Source organism: Bufo gargarizans, chromosome 5 (genome assembly GCF_014858855.1).
Source record: "Bufo gargarizans isolate SCDJY-AF-19 chromosome 5, ASM1485885v1, whole genome shotgun sequence".
In the NCBI taxonomy this organism is placed as follows: Eukaryota; Metazoa; Chordata; class Amphibia; order Anura; family Bufonidae; genus Bufo; species Bufo gargarizans.
The window spans coordinates 57,641,908-57,658,759 of NC_058084.1; the positions used below are offsets into that span (position 1 = coordinate 57,641,908).

Here is a 16,852-nt window from a genome sequence, read left to right on the forward strand (position 1 = left end):
CAGTCATAAGTCGTAAGCATCCCTATTTGACATTAGAAAAGTTTTTGTTTATAAGCATAAAATTGCTACTAATGTTGAGCTCAGGATTGCTATAGATTTCACTGTAATGTAGTCACGATCGTGTGAATGTATAGATTATACGATATCACACTGATGTACGTAGTGACGTGTTCACACTTTGCATTGCTTGAAAGTGGTCCCAATGAGGAGCTGATCTGTGCCTTGGGTGAATACATGTCACATTCTGTTAGATATTTGGAGCGCCGTTCCGTCTTCTTTGGAAACTGTTTACATCCCCCCCCCCCCCCCCTCCAGATGCAGAATTCACAATGTTTGCTTAAAAAGCAATCGCCTTTAAATCTACAATTAGAATGATGGATTGCATTCTGGGAGCAGGGGAGCTATGATATGTTCAAACAACCGCACCCTGTGCAACCACACAGGCTCTTATAGTTCGCAGGAAAGCTGACAAGTCTCCAGCAGCTGTCTGATACTGGGACCATGAGACGTCTCCACCGCAGATAATGGACCTGCACGAGAAGGGGACGGAAAAAGAGCAGGAGAAGGCGCCGAAGGCAAAGTAATATATCTACGTCCCAGTAATGACTATTCTAGCGATAATCTATGGATGTCTTAACTGTTTTTATAACTGTACTATTTATTATTTATTTTATGCACTTATATAGAATTGATGTCTTAGGCCACGTTCACACTTCATCTATTTGGTCAGTTATTTCCATCAGTGATTGTGAGCCAAAACCAGTAGTGAAGCCTCCAGAGATCAGGTGTAAGGGAAAGACCTGCTCCTGTTCTGTGTTTTCAGCTCACGATATCTGATGGAAATAACTGAAGTGTGAACTCAGCCTTAGGGCTCATGCACATGACTGTATGTATTTTGTGGTCCGCAAAACATGGATCCACAAAAAAAAACGGGTGACATCCGTATTGCATCGTTTTTTTTTGCGGATCCATTGTAACAATGCCTGTCTTTGTCCGCAAAACGGACAAGAATAGGACATGTTAAATTTTTTTGCGGAACGGACATGTGGAGATACAAAAATGGAAGGCACACTAAGAGATTGTTCACACAACCGTGCCGTGTTTTGCAGTCTGCAAATTGCGGATCTGCAGGGGATTTCTACGGGACAATATCTGAGGATGAAAAGAAACTGTTCCACACTTGCACATTTTACGGAACAGGCTGGGGATCTTTGGGCTAGATTCCGGGAGAAGGGGGTACCCTGATTATATCTTGAGAAATGCTTAACAAATGGGCCCTGTCCAGTGATCGTACTGAGTTGTTACATCCTAAAAAGGACCGAAAGGGGAGGGACACTATCCGCCTGATAACTAGTTTTGATGGTGGAGCAGAAGAAGAAGACCCAGATATTGAATATGCCCCTCAAATAACATACCGTAGGGGACGAAACCTACGGGATCGACTGGTTCACAGTCACTACAGTGGGGCACCCAATAAGATGGAGGGTTGGCTCTGCCCTGTATGTGGGTGTTACCGCTGTAGTGGCTGTGTAGCGCGCCCTTTTTTAATCCAGGGATGCACCTTTACCAGTAATACAACCCAGAAGAGATACCAAGGGGGTGATTTACAAAGCCAATTGCGCCTGTGGTATGGAATACATTGGGAAAACTACCGGTGAACTCCGCAGGCGGATTGGTGAACATCTGGGTGACTTGCTCCTCAGGAGAGACACCCCCTTGGCTAAACATATTGATTTTGTGCATGGGGGGACTACTCCAAAGTGAGGTTCATGGGGATCGAGATCGTTCCCCCCACTGCAGAGAGGAGGTGACTGGGAGAAGAAGGTCCTACAGAGGGAGACCTGGTGGATATTTGAATTAAAAACTACCCAACCAAGGGGCCTAAATGAGCAACTTTTGTATGGATGTTATATCTGATACCACCAGGTCTCGCTCTGATACCACTAGTTATTTATGTGGATCATAAGCTACTTAAGGATTTGTGTATCCCCATCGTCCTAATGGGCATTCTGCTGTAGCCTATTCTTTTCCTTGTTTTATCCTGTTGACTATATTTAATCATTTTTGAATCCAGGCCAAACGGAGTCCTAGTCTAACCGGGCATGCCTATCTTACCATGCCATGGTATAATTGTAGGCATACGAGCGCTTTAAGTGCCTTAGCGCCACGATTACGGGATATAATAAGGGATGCTTTGAAGCCTGTAGGCATCCCAACTCCGATTTCATCACGCCGCGTCACTCAGTAGGCGCGACTTTTACCTGTGCTGTATGCCCACTGTGTATCATGTGCTAGCTGGTCCGGGTCCGTGTTGGCCCATGTGACGATGACGTCACGAGCCTTCGTCCACGTGACCCGAAATTTTTCTACTGCCTGCGTGGGTGGCTTTAAAAATGCAAATTTTTTTTTCTACTTAACACAAAGTGCAACTAAAATCCTTTTTTATTTTTTATTTTTTTAAAGTATTCCTTTTCTATTATGGTTATTTTTATATGGGGGGATATATAGTTTATGCCATCTGGGGACCTTTTTTATGTTATTTTAGTCATTTATTATTTTCATTTCATTTTATTTTGTATGTTTGTATCTATTTATTTTATCTATTTAGTTATTTATTTTACACATTGTACCCCCCCAATAAGGTTGTGTAAAACCGTCAGGGGAATTTAAATTTTACATTTTACTTACTTTTTTTTATTGCAGATTTCTCATGCACACGGCTGTATGTATTTTGCAGTCCGCAAAAAAGGAAGACATCCGTGTGACGTTTGTGTTGCATCCGTTTTTGTTTTTTTTGCGGATCTATTGTAACAATGCCTGTCCTTGTCCGCAAAACAGACAAGAATAGGACATGTTTTATTTTTTTGCGGAACACACATGCGGACATATGGACACGAAATGCACATTAGTTTTTTTTTAAGTCCCATTGAATAAATGGTTCCACATACACACCTGTAAAAAAACTGAATGGTACCAGAAAAAAAATACGTTCGTGTGCATGAGCCCTAACTGGGGTTGACCTATTAGCCGCAGTTACAGTGGGAATACAGCCTGTGGAGCCTTGCGGCACATCTAAGTTTTGCCTGGCACCTGACGGTCACATGATCAATTATCTTGCACCCGGAGATCAGATGATCAGCTATCCGCCATCAGTCAATCACATGAACAGGAAGCATTATGGCTGCTTCATGAGCGATGCGGAAGGCAGGGATGTCTCTGCCTTCTTCAGGACGGGGGGTCTCGCTGATCTCCGTACAGCTGCAGACATCTAGAAATGTCCTTGTGATGTGACATGACTTTAAACATCCGCAGGTGGTTAATCATGGATGATATAAATCTTATTTATTTATTTAATTAAGAAAATGCTATTTTTGTTGGTTTAGAGGGGTTGTCTCATTGAGGGGCACCTGACTGCCACTGGACTTGCTCCAACACCCTCAGCAAATAGTTAATTTTGCCAGGTAAACATTCAGATGAATGGACGTCACGGCTGGCACAATTCTGGCACCAGGATCTGCTGTGACATCTATGCCGGTATATTGTTGTCTTTATGACCAGCTCTTACTTGAAGTTTTCAGTTTTTGAAAGGATGAAGTTTGCAGTTTTTTTCATATGAAATAAGTAAGTTTTATTTCAGTTTCTTTGTGTTTACTTTTCCCATAAGAGGTTGTGTTATGTGATGGTCACTGAACTCCACAGTCCCATTAATACTTGGTTTTCTAGCAAATTGCGATAACCCCCATCGTTTCTACACAATGTTATGTAAACAGCAGACTCACACAAATCAATAGAGTTCCCAGTGTCTACGTGCATAGAGGAGGGCTTACCATCTTAATACTTGGCATAGAGGAAGACCAGAAAAAAAAAAAACAGTATTATAAAGGGCACATGCTAGGTGGGGCCCTAGTACAGAATGTACATTGGGGTCCAGGGACTTCATGTTATGCCTCTGCTTGCTTTGCTTTGCATGAACCCAATTTGCAATCATCCAGGGCATCCAGTGGCCCAAGGACATCACCTTTGAATGCAATGGAAGAAGTCTTTATGAGATTTATTCCTTCTACATTATTAAAGCTGGAATAATTTGGCAGAACGTGGTCTTCCTGAGATATGAATTCTATATATGGAGCCACTTGCAATGGATCAGAATGTTGTAGGCTCTTTGAATAATGAATATAGATTTGGATCATGCAGTGGACAGCTAGCTATGGTTGACCAAGATGTTGAGCAGATGATACTGTCCATTGTTACTTCAAGGATATAGGGGGCAACTGTTAGAGTGGACGCTGGGACCACCATCCTTCTCAAGAATGGAGATCTCATGCTCCCTTATGAATGGAGCAGCAGGTTGAGCATGCTCACTCACGATCTGTTCAGTCTCTATGGCACTACTAAAGGTAGCTAAGTGCTGTAATGTGACCCCTCTTCTCGAGATCAGTAAGTCTCCCAGTGGTGAGATCCCCACCAATCCAAAGGTTACCCCCTATCCTGTGGATAAAATTGTTATAATTTGAATACCCCCTTAATTGTTAGGATAATTAGCAGGATTATGACCCGTAGGGTGGACCTGCTGGGGCGCTTTTGGATTAGTCTGGAATATCTAGGTATGGTCTTTGCCAAAAGGAATTGAAATTACCAGAATGGTCTACAATAGGAACAGTTGGCGAGAGGGCAAACTAGGACAACCATACTATATAGAGTATATGGCATGGAGTCAACAGGTAAACCAGAAGATCAAGGCAAGGTGAAGAACGTTCACAGACAGTAGACAAACACAAATCTGTACAATTCCATTCACAGTTTGGTATCATACATAGAGGATGGGCAGATGAAGATCAATCGCAAAGTCTGTAAAACATCACGAACATGATCACACCTTCCGATTTATACACAGGGGTTCACATATATAAGCCAGAGCATCTTTATTTCAGTGCATGCTGACCTGACTAGCGCCTGAGCATTTCAGGTTGACCAATCTAGATGAAATGCAAAAAAAGAGGTTGTAGCAAAGACAGCCCAGAATCGGATAGTTGCATGGAGCATGGTCGCTGGCTAAAGGGGTTCTCGGCTTTGGATGATGCCATTTTGTGGAAGGCGCTTCCCCTGAATATAAGGCTACTTTCACATTGGCGGCAGCCTTCTCTGGCAGGCTGTTCCGGCAGGTGATCAGCCTGCCAGATCCGTGCTGTCGCTAGTGCACGCGTGCCACTGGAAGTCCGCCCCATTCACTATAATGTGGGCTGGCCAGAGGTCTGGCCGCAGCACGGCAAACATGCCGAGAGGCAGCCGGAATAAAGCCACTTAAGTGTTTTCTTCGGGCGATCAGATGCAGTCTGTGGAGGAACCTGGTAGTGAATGTTGAGATTCTATGCAGCGTCGCCACAGAAGAAATGAAGTATTACATGAAATCAGTTGAAAGCAATGGGCTATCTGTGTAATGCAAAAAACTCCTAGGGCAGAGGATGTAATGATGTGATCTAGGCTGTGGTGCTAATGCTATAGAAGAGGGTCAAGATCCATTAAGGACTAGTGCCTGGTAGATAAAACATTTCACACCCATTGCTACCAAAATGAATAGCGTTGTGAGGCATGTATACCGCCGCCTGGCTATTTCCCTTAGCGATGTGCTCCCCTGCTTTCTAGATCTTACGATAATATGGATTTATCTGGACCTTCCTTGCACACTTGTGATGGGTTTCACAATGTAGAATCAATCATTTGGATGCCCTAAAGGGACCTCCAACAACATCTCATTTTTGGTCTCCATCCACTAATCTGGACGGTCATTGCCTCTTTCATCCCAGTCTATATCTTTAGGGTACATGTACCTCCGGTGGGAAGCCACCATGAACTATCACCTCGTTTGAAAACCACATGTGAAAACACCAGGACATAAAGTTCTCAGTTACTCACAAGGGGTATATTCTTCCCTTTAGACACATCAATAAATTCCTGCGTATGTCCTATCTCCCAGCTGTCACCTAGAATTATCTCTTATCTCCATTGTTTGATTCCCATTACGAGCTGAAAACCGACACCTGCTACTGTACCCTCTCCAGAGGTGATCATGAGGCCGAGGAGGAAGTTAATATTTGATAGTCTGACTAATTCTATGGGAGGGAGCGAGTTACAGTAATGACTGGTTTCTGAGTAACCTGCTAATCTGATCATGTAATGGATCTCTCATTTCCTTGTTATAAGGGATAGTTCAGACATGAAAGCCCCGTCCTTTATTTTTGTTACAATTTTGATACAACACTTTTTATTTCACTGTGACCACCAATTAGATGTTTGCATTTATTGATCTTAATTGTTCTTGATTACTATGCAACACCCTCAGTGCATGCTGCTTAAAGGAGTTCTCCAAGACCAAGTACCCCTTTTGATATTACCAGGCAGAAGGCAGGGTTTTGTATAGCCAAAACTGCTGACAGACTCCCTTTAAAGGGGTTCATTAAAATCCCTTTTAATATTGTCAGGCAGAGTGCCGAGAGTGCTCCCGTTTCAAGTGCTGAGCGTTCTTCTCCTCTACTTCTTATTCCCTGCTGGACTAGAAGTGTATTGTGCCATCTGCATGCACTTCACTGCTGCTGGCCACTTAAAGACCTCATCGGTGACCTCATCAGGCATGACACAAGACCACCGCCATTGTTTGGCTGGCAGTGGTGAAATGCATGTAGACGGCACGTCACACTTCTGGTCCAGCGGGGACCAGAAGTGAGGAAAAGGGAGTTTGGTGCTGGAACTGGAGCAGTGGTGACAGGAGAGAACCTTTTTTTTCAACCCCGGCCCTCGACCTGACAATATTAAGAGGTTCCAAGTCTTGAAGAACCCCTTTAACCCTTAGAATACTGGAGTTTTTTTTCTTTTTTGCGTTTTCATTTTTCTTTCCTATCTTCCTTGAGCCATAACTTTTTCATATTTCCGTTCACATAGCTGTATGAGGGCTTATTTCTTTGCAGGACAAGTTGTACTTTCTAATGCCACCATTAATTATGGCATACAATGTAGTGGGAAGCTGTAAAAAAAATTCCAATGGGATGGAATTGGAAAAAAAACACGCAATTCCTCCAGCATTTTATGGGTTTTGTTCCCACGGCGTTCCGTTTTTGGCAAAAAACTGACCCATGCCCTTCATTCTCTGGGTCTGAGAATCCACTAGCTCTGTGATACAAGTCGGCCCTTGCTGCGCTTTTGAAATGACCGATAATAGATGCCCTACTCTTTCTCTTTCTTCAATGAGACGTTGCTTAAAAAAATAATCTATCTGCCACTTGAAGCAGGTGCCATTTCAGATTTTTTTGCTCTTCTTTTAACTGTGTACTAGACAGCAACGAGGGAGCTAGAACATATACTGACTCTGCCTCTTTAACCTTCTCGTGCATATGAGTATCCGCCTCCCTCGATTTGGATTTATGCCTACAAATAGACTAAATTAATATTCCTCTTAAGAAGCTTTTCATGGCGTCCCATATCGTGTGCATAGATGCCGTCCCTTCATTAAAAAGAAAATACTCCCTCAATGCAGCCCCAACATCTTTCATGTCTCCCAAAACCTGTAACCAGAAAGCATTGCATCTCCACATCCTGGGTCCCGGCCTAGTACCTGCAGACAGGGATAGTTCAACCTTTAGGAGAGAATGATCCGATAAGGATCTGGGTAAGTATTCCGAAGATTGGACTAATGAGTACATTCTGTTATTAGCTAGGGCCAGATCAATTCTCGATAGTGAGGAGTAAGTGGAAGAGGTACATGAATATGTACACTCTGCCGGGTGCTGTAACCTCCAGACATCCAACAGCCCTACTTCTGTAGAGAGGAGGTGCCTGCTTGTCTTCCAGACCCAGCAACCCTACATCTATCCATGTTCTCATCAGGTACATTATTAAAATCCCCTACTAAAATTCAAGGAGTCCCTGTTTATAAGGCCAAGAAATTCATTATTAGTCTCATAGGAACCACAGAGAACGGAGGGGGAACATAAACCACCACCAAAACCATTTGCACGCCATCTAGAGTACAGTACAAGCATATAAATCTCCCTTCAGTGTCAACATGTTCTCGAATACCTTCAAAGCGAATTAAAATGCTTACCCCTCTGGAATGGGAGGAGAACACCGAATTTACCGAGTGGCCCACCCAGGACTTCCCCACAGTGTGTAACTTCTGTTTAGTCAAATGGGTCTCTTGTAGGCAGTTTATGGCAGGGTGAAACCTCGTCAACTATGTAAAATATGCTCTGGCGTTTCGCTGCATCGGCCATTCCCCTCACATTCCAGCTAATTATCTTAGTCATGTCAGTCATTTCTGAATATTATCCAGTTATTTTACCCCGTAAGCACTGCAAACCATATATCAATAGATTCTGGCTCAATCCTTGAGAACTTACCAATGCTGGAGCCCCCCCCCCCCCCCAACCTTTGTTTCTCCCCAAATCGAAAACTTCAAAAAGATTGCCCTGTAGTAGGCCTTATAGACTACTCAACATGGGCATAACCACACGCTGTGCTTTTGATTGCACGGACTAGAGTCTCTTGATAAAGTCCCACATGCTACTCGCGCACCTGCGCCAAGGCTGCTGTAGGTACCTCTCCAACATAGCATTAAGTCCCTTTTGGGTCTGTACTTCCGGTAACGGTATTTTCCCCACCTCCCAACGGTAACATGAGGAACTAGATAGAGAATGGAGGCGGAGAAGGAAATAAAACAACTAAATTACCCCATTCAGGGGGAAAAACATAGTAGAATGTTAGATCAGCTGTTCCTCCCGATGTGCCGATGTCCTTTATCTTCAGTTGATTCTCATGTAGATCCAACCACTTCAGTGCGTCCTCCGGATTTTCGAAAAATTGCGTATTTCCCATAGCCGCTGCTCTCAGTTTCGCCGGGAATTGCATGGAGTATGGTATTTGAAGGTTCCGCAATCTCCGTTTAATGTCCAAAGAATGATATCTGAACACCAATTATGGATAGATCCGGATGGTCTCATGCTTGTATCAGTATTGTGTCCCTGTCTTTGTAATGAAGTATTTTAGAATCGGACGTGGTGGTCTCCCAGGGGGGACTCTGTGTGCCCGTTCCATAGCATATAGGGGTGATAGTCCCTTGTCTTGAAACTTTTGAGATATCCATTTCTCTATATAATCGGTGGCATATACACCTTCCACTTTCTCAGGAACACCAAAAATTCTGATGTTATTGCGCCGCAACCTATTTTCCAAGTCATCTGTCTTCTGTAAGAAGGTACAAGGAATCATTGTGGATGATGGGTAAGTGTTACCGAGGTTCCTGGCCTCAGTGCAGTTGCTGTTTGACACCTTGGTGTCATGGTCTTACCTTCTCACTGTTCTCCTTCGTTTGACATGTGCTGGCGGCCATCTTGGTTTCTGGGTTTCTTGTAGCCTCCCACCCTGCGGCTCCTCCTTCCCACTGGGAGGAGCTGGATGCCTAGCTCATATATATAGAAGGTCTGTGGCTTCAGTTCCTTGCTTGGTCCTCCTGTGTGCACATGCTTCAAAGACTGCTGCTGCTTCTGGTTCCTGATCCTGGCCTCGTCTGACTACCCCGTTGGTTCCCGATCCTGGCTTCGTCTGACTACCCCGTTGGTTCCTGATCCTGGCTACGTCTGACTACCCTCCTGGTTCCTGACCTCCGTCTACGCAAGACCCTGCTTCAGTTTAGCCATCCGTTTGGACTTTAGCTACGGCTTGATTTTCAATAAAGCCTTCTTATTCCACCTATCTCTGTTGTACGTCTGGTTCATGGTTCCATGACATTAGGACCAAGCCATGAATTCTGACGGTACAGGGCCATCCTCGCTACCTACGCTGGTTGCCAGACTTGATCAGCAGGATCACCTGTTGGGTCGGTTCGCTGTGGCGTTACAAACCCTGCTTGAACGCACGGCTCATTTAGCTTCCGTTGCCGATGGGTCGGTTGTCGCTCCTGGGCCCGCTCCTACTGCCGCTCCGGTTGTTGCGCCAGAGTCTACCCCGACACCTGTTGCTGCACCTGCGGTGTTTCGGGGTATGACCGGTTCTGCCCCCCTTCCACAGCGCTTTGGGGGAGAGCCAACTCATTGCCGAGGTTTCCTTAACCAGGTGGCCATTTATTTCGAGTTGCTGCCACATGCCTTTCCTACTGAGAGATCAAAGGTGGGCTTCTTGATCTCGCTGCTCTCGGACAAGGCCTTGGCCTGGGCCAGCCCTTTATGGGAGAACAACAATCCGGTGGTTGCCGAGTTTTCCGGTTTTGTTGCTTCTCTTCGGAAGGTATTCGATGTGCCGGCTCGTGCTGCCTCTGCTGCAAAGCTCCTTATGTCCATCAGACAGGGTTCACGATCCGTAGCTGAATACGCCATTGAGTTTCGTACCCTGGCAGCAGAGGTGGGCTGGAATAATGAGGCTCTGGTCGCTGCTTTCTCTCATGGTCTCTCGGATGCCTTGAAGGATGAGATTGCAGCCAAGGACCTACCAGTGGAGCTCGAGTCCCTTATTTCTTTCCTGATTTTGATTGACACCAGACTCAGGGAGAGACCTTCCTTTAAGGAGAGCCTGCGGAGGCCTTCTAACAGATTGGCGCCTACGTTTGCTGTCCCACCCGTGCCTCCCTCTCCTCCCACGCCTCCTGGGGATGACTGGTCTGGGGGTCAACCCATGCAGCTGGGGGTTGCTCGCCTGTCCGAGGGGGAGAGGGTACTCCGGAGACGCGAGGGCCGATGCATGTACTGTGGTCTCGGTGGGCATTTTCGGTTGGCATGCCCGAACCGTCCGGGAAACGCTCGCACCTGAGATCCTGTCGGGGGCAGATCTTGGGTGGAGTCTCCTCGTCCCCGGTTTCCCGTGTTGACAAACCACTGATTACTGTTGTCCTCTCCTGGGTCGGGGGCTCGGTGACGACCCAGGCGTTGGTGGACTCTGGTGCTGGTGGCTTGTTCATTGATAGTGTGTTCGCCGCCGCCAATTCCATTCCTCTGCAGCCTCGAGGTTCCCCACTGGCTCTTGAGGCGATAGACGGCAGACCCCTTCTGCCGCCACACGTGACTCAGGAGACCCTTCCAGTGGGGATGGCCATTGGTGCCGTTCACAGAGAGTCGGTCTGTCTCCAGGTTATTTCGTCTCCACACTACTCGGTGGTCTTGGGGTACCCCTGGCTCCAGAAGCATAATCCGACTTTCGATTGGAGATCGGCCGAGATCCTCTCGTGGTCACCGCAGTGTGGGGCTAGTTGCATCCATGGGCCTGTCAAGTTGCTGTGTACTTCCTCGGACTCTCTGTTGCCTCCTGAATACGAGGAGTACCGGGATGTATTCGATAAGGTGCGTGCGGTTGCCCTACCTCCGCACCGCCCATACGATTGTGCCATAGAGTTACAATCTGGTGCCGTTCCTCCTCGTGGCAAAGTCTATCCACTGTCGGTAGCGGAGAATGAGGCCATGGAGGAGTACGTGAGGGAGGCGCTTTCACGCGGACACATTCGCAAATCCTCGTCCCCGGCAGGGGCTGGATTTTTCTTTGTGAAAAAGAGGGGCGGTGAGTTGAGGCCTTGCATCGACTACAGGGGTCTCAATCGCATCACGATCAAGAACGCTTACCCGATACCCTTGATTTCCGAGCTGTTCGATCGCCTCAAAGGGGCCACGGTCTTTACCAAACTCGACCTGAGGGCGGCATATAACCTGGTAAGGATCAAGGCGGACGATGAGTGGAAGACCGCGTTTAACACCAGGACCGGTCATTATGAATCCTTGGTTATGCCCTTTGGGTTGTGCAATGCGCCCGCAGTCTTCCAGGAATTCATCAACGATGTTTTCCGTGACCTGTTGCAGCAGTGTGTGGTGGTCTATTTGGATGACATCTTGGTATATTCTGCATCCATGGAGGCCCACATTCTGGATGTCAGACGAGTGTTGCAACGCTTACGAGAGAACAAGCTGTTCGGTAAGCTTGAGAAATGCGAATTTCACCGATCCCAGGTAACCTTCTTAGGTTACATCATTTCCGCTGAGGGGTTCTCCATGGATCCTGAGAAGGTTTCGGCTGTCTTACAGTGGCCCCAGCCCAGTGGGCTTCGTGCCCTGCAGCGCTTTTTGGGCTTCGCCAATTATTATCGGAAGTTCATCAGGGACTTTTCCATGCTAGCCAAGCCTCTCACGGATCTGACCAGGAAGGGCAGTAATCCTCAGGTCTGGCCGCTCGAGGCCATCCGAGCTTTTGAGGCTCTAAAGTCCGCCTTTGTGTCGGCTCCGATTCTGTCGCATCCCAACCCTGGGTTGCCTTTTGTCCTCGAGGTGGACGCGTCTGAGACGGGAGTAGGCGCCCTCCTGTCTCAGCGTAGAACACCAGAGGGTCCTCTGCTTCCTTGTGGGTTTTACTCCCGGAAACTGTCTTCCGCGGAGTGCAACTATCAGATTGGTGACAGGGAGTTATTGGCCATCGTGCAGGCCCTTAAAGAATGGAGGCACTTGCTCGAGGGCTCGGTGGTTCCGGTTCTCATCCTGACGGACCACAAGAATCTGACCTACCTCTCTGAGGCCAAGAGATTGACACCACGTCAGGCCAGATGGGCTCTGTTCTTGTCACGTTTTAATTACGTGGTCTCCTACCTACCCGGCTCCAAGAACATCAGAGCGGATGCCTTATCACGGCAGTACTCCGAGCTGTCCGGGGAGGAGTCGATTCCGACTACGGTCATACCCCCGAATCAGATCCTGGCTGCTATTCGCACCAGCCTGACCTCTCCTCTGGGTGAGCAGATTTTGGCGGCTCAATCTGGTGCTCCCTCTGGGAGACCCAACGGCAGATGTTTTGTGCCTGAGGAGTTGCGCACTCGGTTGTTGCGAACCTACCATAACTCCAAGGCCGCGGGGCACCCTGGAAAGAATCAGCTGTCCTGGGCGGTTTCACGTCTGTTCTGGTGGCCTTCTCTACGTTCCGACATCGCCGCATATGTAGCGGCATGCTCCGTTTGTGCCCAGAGTAAGTCCCCTCGGCACCTTCCGTTGGGCCTTTTGCAACCCATAGCCACCGGGGAGCGTCCATGGTCACACCTGGGGATGGATTTCATTGTGGACCTTCCTGCATCCCGAGGCCATACGGTCATTCTCATGATTGTGGATCGGTTTTCCAAAATGTGCCACTGTGTACCTCTCAAGAAGTTACCCTCTGCACAAGAGTTGGCCTCGATTTTTGCCAGGGAGGTCTTCCGGTTGCACGGTTTGCCCAAGGAGATTGTGTCGGATCGGGGGAGTCAGTTTGTGTCCAGGTTCTGGCGCGCCTTTTGCTCCCAGTTGGGGATTCATCTCTCTTTCTCCTCGGCCTACCACCCTCAGTCCAATGGGGCCGCAGAACGATCCAATCAGGCCTTGGAGCAATTCCTTCGTTGCTATGTCTCCGATCACCAAGACAATTGGGTTGACCTCCTGCCTTGGGCTGAGTTTGCCAGGAACACGGCGGTGAACTCTTCCTCTGGGACGTCTCCCTTCATGGCCAATTATGGGTTCCAACCTGCCGTGTTACCGGAGGTATTCTCTCCCCAGGATACTCCGGCTGTGGAGGATCACCTTTCCGTCCTACGTACTTCTTGGGTACAGATCCAGAGGTCCCTTGAGGTCTCTGCGCAACGCCAGAGACTCCAGGCTAATCGCAGACGAGCGCCCGCTCCTTCCTACCAGGTCGGAGACCGTGTATGGTTGTCCACCCGCAACCTCAACCTTCGAGTGCCCACTCCCAAGCTGGCGCCTCGCTTTGTTGGTCCCTTCCGAGTGCTTCACAGGGTAAACCCGGTAGCCTATGCCCTTGCGCTTCCTCCTGGCATGCGGATCTCCAACGTGTTTCATGTCTCCCTGTTGAAGCCATTGGTGTGTAATCGTTTCACTTCCTCGGTTCCTCGGCCCCGTCCGGTCCAAGTGGGCAATCGTGAGGAATATGAGGTGAGCAATATCCTGGACTCACGCCTGGTCCGCGGTCGGTTGCAGTTTTTGGTTCATTGGCGTGGTTATGGTCCAGAGGAGCGTTCCTGGGTTCCCTCCACAGATGTCCATGCTCCTGCGTTGCTCCGAGCCTTCCACGCACGCTTCCCTCTGAAACCGTTCCTTACTCCGCGGAGGAGGGGCCCTTGAGGGGGAGGTACTGTCATGGTCTTACCTTCTCACTGTTCTCCTTCGTTTGACATGTGCTGGCGGCCATCTTGGTTTCTGGGTTTCTTGTAGCCTCCCACCCTGCGGCTCCTCCTTCCCACTGGGAGGAGCTGGATGCCTAGCTCATATATATAGAAGGTCTGTGGCTTCAGTTCCTTGCTTGGTCCTCCTGTGTGCACATGCTTCAAAGACTGCTGCTGCTTCTGGTTCCTGATCCTGGCCTCGTCTGACTACCCCGTTGGTTCCCGATCCTGGCTTCGTCTGACTACCCCGTTGGTTCCTGATCCTGGCTACGTCTGACTACCCTCCTGGTTCCTGACCTCCGTCTACGCAAGACCCTGCTTCAGTTTAGCCATCCGTTTGGACTTTAGCTACGGCTTGATTTTCAATAAAGCCTTCTTATTCCACCTATCTCTGTTGTACGTCTGGTTCATGGTTCCATGACACTTGGTACTTAGCATGGCTGTAATAGCTGATCCGAGACGGCTCTTACTTGGAGTACTCAAAGTGCTGGGTGGGTGACTACTCCCCACGTTCCAGGCCGGGTTTTGCCAGGCATAAAAATCAGCCAGCACTGCCAGGTGGAGAGGATTACCTCTGTCTGACAGTGGGGCTCAGGAGGTCTGTGTGCTGGGATCTGAGGCCTGTGCTGGGCTGGAGAGCGGAGACCCGTGTGTCAGGGGAACAGGCCGCCTAAAGTCTGTATTTGAACTTTCTGAGACAGAACTACCACCAAGGTGACTTTTGTTTTATTAACTTGCCATTGGGTGTGAAGTAACACCAACACTGCAAATGTGATGTTTTGTTTTTGGCATTGTGACGAATACCACGCCTCGTGCCCGCTTGACGTCACCTACGTCGAGCTCACGAGACGCAGTATGGTCACTGGTTACCAAAGCGTGACGTTACGCCCTCCAGAGGAGCAGGTAAGGTCAGCTTGGTACAGTTTACACAGACACCTCCTGTCCACGTGGGCACAGAGAGGCAACAGACTGAGAGAGCCTTTTCACTGCCGCAGTGAACACAGCGCTGTCTCAGCCCGGGTATCTGCCACTAGCTTCTCGTTTGATATAAGCCCGGTCCGCTAACGGGATTATATAGGGTGAGAAACCAACCCGAGGTATGCTTATAACTAGGCCGAAACACGGACGCGGGGATTCGTGATCGAGATACAAGATAGCACAAGATTAAATTATATATTTAATCGCCTTAAGGGCACACTAGATGATACAATATACACAGAGAATATATACAGTGGTCTGAGGTTACAAATACAGATTATATGGGTACAACAGGGTTAAGCAGAACAATAAGTCAGTTTACCAGATATGAGTCCTTTGGGTAGTGATGAGTTCTTAGCTGTATTCACGTCGGAGACAGTGATGTCAGTCGGTTGCAGGTCCCTCCAAACACATTGCATGATGTGACCCCCTTTCAGAGAAAGACACCACCCGCTGGCTTGCATGGGCTTATGACCTGTAGCTGGCCGCTACCCTCCCCGCCTAGGTGTAGGGTCTCTCCTCCTTCTCTGGTGCTGGCAGCAAATGACCCATAAAACACCTTAGGGCTCATAGCCCCAGACCAGAATGTCGCAGGAAGATGGTTCCGGGCCCAATTGATCTGCCTGGGTTTCGGCTACAACTAGAGTCCAAGCATGGTACCGTTTTTTGGTTTCTGTGGGGAGATATGTATATCTCCCCTCCCTGGCATCCCACCCTCAAACAAAGACCATGGGTATGTTCATCATGGCCACCGGGACACAAATATGTATCCGGTTTGCGCCTGCGATGGCCGGGCGATTCATACGTTCTTATGAAATGTAGGTGCCAACATGTCTGGGAGGTATCATTGATCCTGGCAAGGGCTGATACCTTCTGCTGGGGGATTTCCTGCAGGATCTGTGCTGTCTGACTGGAGGTGTGAAATGTAACCAAATGTGGCCTTCTAGGAGTTTTCTGCTATCTGGCTGCGGCTTTGAAGCAGGGCCCCCCTTTTGGAGCTTGATTTCCTCTGCCATCGTTCAGCAAATGGTGGGTGTGAGGACGTGGCTGACAGTAAATATTAATCCATATTCCTCACAGGCATCATGTGTGAATAAACACTGAAGTTTGAAGTACGAACTTGTATTTTGCCTCTGTACTGCGCCCGTTTATTCTAACTACCAGAGTGAATCCCCACACTTGGCAAACAAAGCATCTATATCTTGAGCTGTTGTCTTCGCCACCATTTTGAGAGGCCCTGTTACATCTTCCAGGTCTGACACCCTTTTTTCCACTTCAGTGGTTCTTTCAGCAATTTTGTGTAGGTCATTCCTTATAAAGGACGGATCTTCCCTTAAGCTCCCCACTTGCAAGGATAACATTGTCTACCTGTGCCACTCTATTTCCCTCAGGTGTGCGGGCATATTTGCTGAGCTGTGCAGCTATGCCGCGACTCCTCCTGTTTTGCGGGTCCTCCCCCTCCTCCTCACCAGCGCCATGTTGGAATTGAACCTCCCGCTCTGGTCTGGACGTCGATTTACCCTTCCTGGGCATATTTCTGCACACTGGAGGATGTTGGTTCGTTCCTCACTGGGTGTTACTTTCCTTGTGCCGGTCCAGAGTGTGTTTGGCAGGTACTCAGGCTGTTTTTTAAAGGATTTCGGCAGGAGCGCTCACACATGCGACTCACACCATGTCGCGTTGGGCCACGCCCCTATGTCTACACTATTAGTG

General features: G+C 48.2%; 1 protein-coding gene across 1 annotated transcript in view; it reads left to right on the plus strand.

The window, feature by feature from the left end:
* Positions 1 to 464: 464 nt before the first annotated feature.
* Positions 465 to 16,852, plus strand: part of FER1L6 (fer-1 like family member 6) — a 230,788-nt gene continuing 214,400 nt past the window's right edge. Inside the window, 1 exon segment of the mRNA XM_044294749.1 lies at positions 465 to 580. Coding sequence (XP_044150684.1) covers positions 525 to 580 — 56 coding nt within the window. The 5' untranslated portion in view covers positions 465 to 524.